This window comes from Solanum lycopersicum, chromosome 3 (genome assembly GCF_036512215.1).
Source record: "Solanum lycopersicum chromosome 3, SLM_r2.1".
Taxonomy (NCBI): Eukaryota; Viridiplantae; Streptophyta; class Magnoliopsida; order Solanales; family Solanaceae; genus Solanum; species Solanum lycopersicum.
In genome coordinates, this window is record NC_090802.1 from 7,697,531 (window position 1) to 7,702,899 (window position 5,369).

Consider the following 5,369-nt stretch of genomic DNA (forward strand, 5'->3'; position numbering starts at 1 on the left):
TTCATGTCACCATACTTAGTGCATTCTAATGTACTAATTCCATATATTTTGTCTTATCTCTAAAGGTGTAGGTGACAATTGAGAGGGGTCCTTGAAGTGAAGCTTGGACATTAGTATCCATTCAAGCAAGTTGTGGTATGTCCTCAATTGATTCGAGGACATAACTATGTTTAGCTTTTCTTGTTAAAGACATTGTATTAGACTTTGTTATTTCTATTATATTGATATATGGGCCGTGACCCAAGATATTCACGTGTCTAAGATGACAACTATGAGACTTAGTCTTTTCTATGATTGTTTATAAAAGAGATTTTGAAGTATTATTTGATTGTTTTGAAAAGTATTAATTCTGCATTACCTTTCATATATACATATATGATGAATGATGTCAAAGGGTCTGTATAAGACCTTCAAGAGGTTGAATACGCCGTGTGGTGGCTTGAGAATATCATTCCTTCTAGGGTATACTCTCGGATCGTGACATATTGACTGCAAAATCATTTTTGAGCCATATTATTGATGATAAGAACATTTTGAGCAAACTATAAACGGAGGACATTTTTATTCATTTCACATAGTTTAGAGCTTTTTTTTTTTTTTTTTTTACCCTTTTCCTTTTTTTTAAAAAAAGTAAACAGTTATGTTGGAGAAAATTACTAAAATTAATAACAAATAGTTTGTCTTAGAGATAAATAAAATTAGTACACATTTCTTCAACTAAAAACATTGAAACATTGTCAAAACAATTTACTTCTAAACAAAAGTATCTTTTAAATAAATTATTCAAATACAAATGTTATTATTTGTAAAACTATTTTCTAAAAAGCTATTTTTAACAGAAGTTCTTACAAAAAATAAATAAACTTATAGGTTAAACAACCCATAAGTTGAACATACTAATAAGGAAAATAAAAAACAAATTAAAATAAAATTAATCGTTAGATAAATATCTTGATAAACAATAATCAAGAAGAAAAAAAAGTAATCTCTAAATACTTTTTAATTTACCCAAATATTTTAAAAATACTTAAAATTAATTTACTTACAAATACTTTAAATGAATCAGTTCAAACATACTCTATTATACTTAATCAAATGCCGTTTAAGTTCAACATACTAATAATGGGAAATACATATATTCAAAGAAAGCTAATCATTAAATAAATTTCTTGATAAATCACAATTAGTAATCTAATCTAATTGCTCATTTTGTTAATTCACCTAAACATTTTAAAAGTACTTACAACTTATTTTTACTTAAAAAACATTTAAAATACATTAATTTAAATAGATTTCTAATTAAACATCGTTTAAATTCACAAATTGATGAAAAAAATAAAATGTACATATGCTAAATAGTCAAACACATTTTTCAAGACAACATTTAAAATTGAGATCTCATAATATTTGACTAAATTCGATTTTGTTAGCAAGTTTTGGAAAAACATAAATATTTTTCCATAAGTAATTTTTTATAATACACTATAAATAATATGATAATAATAATAATATAATAAAATATTGAAATAATATTTACAAAAACCGAATTTTGACCATGATAAGAGTGAACCATTCATCTAGTAGCGAAGAAGAAGAAGAAATGGCGAGATTTTCAGTTGGAAGAGAAGAAGATGATAATGATGAAGGACCCAGTAACCCCACAAGAAGGCCTGAACCCAAGAGACGTAGAACTACCGCCGGAACTTTCTCTTGTAGCGTCGTTATCCGTCAACAAGAAGAAGAAGAAGAAAGAGAAAGAGAAAGGGAAAGGGAGAGAGAAAGGGTTGTTGAGGAAGAGGAGGAGGAGGAGGAGGAGGAAGAGGAGGATTGGGAATCGGAATCGGAATCTGAGGGAAATTTCCGATTGAGCGGTGATCGGAGGTTGCCAGTTCGTGAATCGGAGGTTGCAAGAGAGAACAGGGCCATTTCTGGGGAGGACCCAGATCAGAATTTGGAGGGTTCAAGAGGAAACGGGTCAATTTCTGTGATGTTATCGGATCCTGATGTGTTGGATTGCCCAATCTGCCTTGAACATCTCTCTGTTCCTGTCTTTCAGGTTTCTTCTTTTGACCCTGTTCATTTGCTATTATTTGTAAGAATTTATCTGCGTATATATGTTGGAATCAATTGTGTTTGGAGAATTCTTGATTGACATTTATATAGTTTATTGCTCTTAAGGAGGTGTAGAAGTTGCCTTTTTTGTTAGTCCAACAGGTGGGGTTTGGGAGGATAGTGTTTATGCAGACTTTAGCCTACCTCGTGGAGGTGGTTTTAAGAAACAAAATACAGAAGTTAAGCAGAAACGTCAGATAATAGAGACATGATTACATGGCATTCAGTATTGCATTGAAAGTGCATAGGAAATGTGGATCTGTTAAAGAGTTTAGTTGGGAGAATTGCTGACAGAGGAATGACTGCTTTAGGTGTTTATCCCATTTCATGTGGTTTGAACTCTGAAGTTATAAAATTTCATTCAAATTGGAGAATAACTGGCTAGTGTAGGTCTCTGTTTTACTGGTGAAGTCATAGTCTTAACGCATAATATTCAAGTTAGAGGAAGTACTAGGGTACGATGGAGTATAATAAGACACTTAAAATGGCTACCAGATTCCGATTAGAGATTACAAATGGGTATCATTATAAATGGGTTACTTTGTAATTAGGCTCTCTTTTCCCTTAAGGTAATTGTTGTGTTTGCAAAATCCCTAATACCCAGACCTCCATGTTCTTTTGGTAATATGACTTTGACCTCCCATAAATAGATATCCCTGCCCATAGGAATGCTCTTCTCAGACCAATTAATTGCTCTTTCACCTCCCATAAAAAGATATTGCATGTTCTAGTTTGCCAGCCTCTTCTCCACCTTTTCCACCACTCCGTTCCATATCTCTGGTGCTTTGTATTTTGCACCCAAAGGGAGACCGGAATAGGTAGAGTGGAAAGACCATGTATCATACCCCAGAGTTCCGTGCAGGGTATTCAAATTTTAGACTTCTTTGACAGGGTAGATCTTGCTCTTCATCATGTTAATATGTAGTCCAGAGACAACTTCAAATAGCATGAGAGTTAGATTGAGATATAGAACTTGGAGAGTCTCTGCCCAACAAAAGATTAGGGTATCATCAATGATAGAAATTATTAACTGTTTACTATTCCTTTGTTGGAGATCTATCTGATATAAGTCATTAACTGTATGCTATTCCTTTTTTGGAGATCCATCGTGATAGAAGTTATTAACTGTGTACTATTCTTCTGTTGGAGATCTATCGTGATAAAAGTTATTAACTGAATTCTATTCCTTTGTTGGAGATCTATCTGATAGAAGTCATTAACTGTGTACTATTCCTTTTTTGGAGATCTATCGTAATAGAAGTTATTAACTGTACACTATTCCTTTGTTTGAGATCTATCGTGATAGAAGTTATGTACCTAGGCCTCTTTTTAGAACTCTTGGTTTTAGCTCACAGTAACTTCAGATTTAATCTTGTCACTGCATATATAGGCATAGACAACTGAGATTCAGATCTTAAGATCTACATTCTTCTCCTTGCCAGGGTGTTTAATTTGTGTCTTTTCTCATCTAAGAGTTGCAGAACAGCCACAATGATACTTTAAGTAGAATATAGCTATTGGTAATCAATTTGTTGTTATTACAACAAAATATGACATTTAAATGCATGAGCATGTTTAAATGAAGCTGTTGAGTGTTTTGAACTAAGCAAGAAATGATGAAGAACAGGACTCTAGGGATGTGACAAATGCTAATATGAAAGGCTAAGTAGTGAAGTGAAAGTGGATGTGACAAATGCTAATATGAAAGGCTATGTAGTGATGTGAAAGTGGATACCTTTTTGACCAAGCAAGAAATTAAAGCCTTAGCTGTAGGTTTATAGCTCAATAGTGAATTTAAGTGCAATTTGTTTATGCTTTCTATGTAACACATTTTTCTTTTTCCCTACTTCTTAAGCTGTGTACTTTGAGAAACCTTAAAATTTATAAGCAAGCAGAGTGGAGTAAGCTGTCATCTGCAAATATTCAAACTGCTTACTATAAACGTATTCTGACATTCTTTTTTCTTTCTGGACAAATATATAGTGTGAGAATGGGCACATAGCATGTGCCTCCTGCTGCACCAAGATTGCTAATAAGTGTCCATCATGCTGTTGGCCAATTGGATATAACCGTTGTCGAGCTCTGGAGAAGGTTCTAGAATCTGTGAAGGTCTCATGCGTGAACAAAATGTATGGTTGCAAGGAGATCCTGAGTTATAGTAAGAAAACTGACCATGAAAATGCATGCATCTATGTGCCTTGTTTCTGTCCTTCCCATGGCTGTGACTTCTTAGGTACCTCAACAAACGTATATGCACATTTTAGGGACAAACATGCTTCTTCGGCAGAGCACATTTTTTTCAATGCTGTCCATCCAATTCATATAGAAAAAGATCAAAGTTACAAAATTCTTCAAATGAGGACAGAAGGTATACTTTTTATCATCAACCATGCTAGCGACCGTGTTGGAAGTGCTTTCAACATTATCTGTGTTGGACCAGCTAGGCAGAAGAGAAGATTCTCGTACAAGCTTGTAGTAACAGACGGGGAAAGCTCTTTTAAACTAGAATCTGTTGCAGAGAGCATGCCAAACTGGTCAGAAAGCAGTCCTTTGAAAAAATTCCTTGTGGTTCCAAGAGATGTCGTTAACTCCAGTGCTCCGCTGAAGTTGAATGTTTTCATAGAAGAGAAGGAATATGTCTGCAATGGTTGCAGATGTTGATGTAATCTTATTTTATCATGTCTTGGCTTGTTCATGCCTTGCTAACTTCTTTAGAAATTTTATGTGAATAGTTTTTGGATGGGTGCTCTGCTATATTTGGGGATTTGAATTTGTGCTGTTGAATATCAAAGGATTTTGAATGTTATGTTTGATATTGTTGTGCTCGAGAGAGTTTAGCCTTAGCTTTGCTTCTTAAGTCAGCTTTTCCCAATTTCAAAATTGCTTTGTTAAAATGTACTACTTCTTATCGAGAATTAGTTTGTGTTAGGTCAATAAATTTTAGATGTATTTTTTCTAAACTGATTTCCAATGTCAAATATGTGAGTAAGTATTTCTAAATATATTTTTCTCTAAATTGGTAGTACTTTTGGGTAATGCAGGTGGTAACAACCAAGGCAACCACCAACGTAGGTTGTAGTGCAAGTATCACCATTGAATGAATCTTACAATGCGTGATTTAAATTTAATCGAATTATAATATAAATGCGACCAACATTAGTTGCAGTGCAAGCACCATCATTGAATGAATCCTATAATGCGTGATTCAAATTTAATCGAACTATAATATAAATTTTGAATACGGAATAAACAAAATG

The 5,369-nt window shown here is 33.5% G+C and overlaps 1 protein-coding gene across 1 annotated transcript; it reads left to right on the top strand.

Annotated features, from left to right (window-relative positions):
• Nucleotides 1-1,512: 1,512 nt before the first annotated feature.
• On the top strand, nt 1,513-4,925 carry LOC101262896 (putative E3 ubiquitin-protein ligase SINA-like). The gene is made up of 2 exons (XM_004234533.5): nt 1,513-2,056; nt 4,096-4,925. The coding sequence occupies exons 1-2, from the start codon at nt 1,556-1,558 to the stop codon at nt 4,771-4,773; spliced, it is 1,179 nt and encodes a 392-aa protein (XP_004234581.2). The 5' UTR covers nt 1,513-1,555; the 3' UTR covers nt 4,774-4,925.
• Nucleotides 4,926-5,369: the final 444 nt, after the last annotated feature.

Bases quoted from the DNA above. Each gene is read 5' to 3' on its own strand.
- LOC101262896 (XM_004234533.5), top strand. From the start codon at position 1,556: ATGATAAGAGTGAACCATTCATCTAGTAGCGAAGAAGAAGAAGAAATG. The intron at 2,057-4,095 runs GTTTCTTCTTTT...ACAAATATATAG, and splicing joins TCTCTGTTCCTGTCTTTCAG to TGTGAGAATGGGCACATAGC.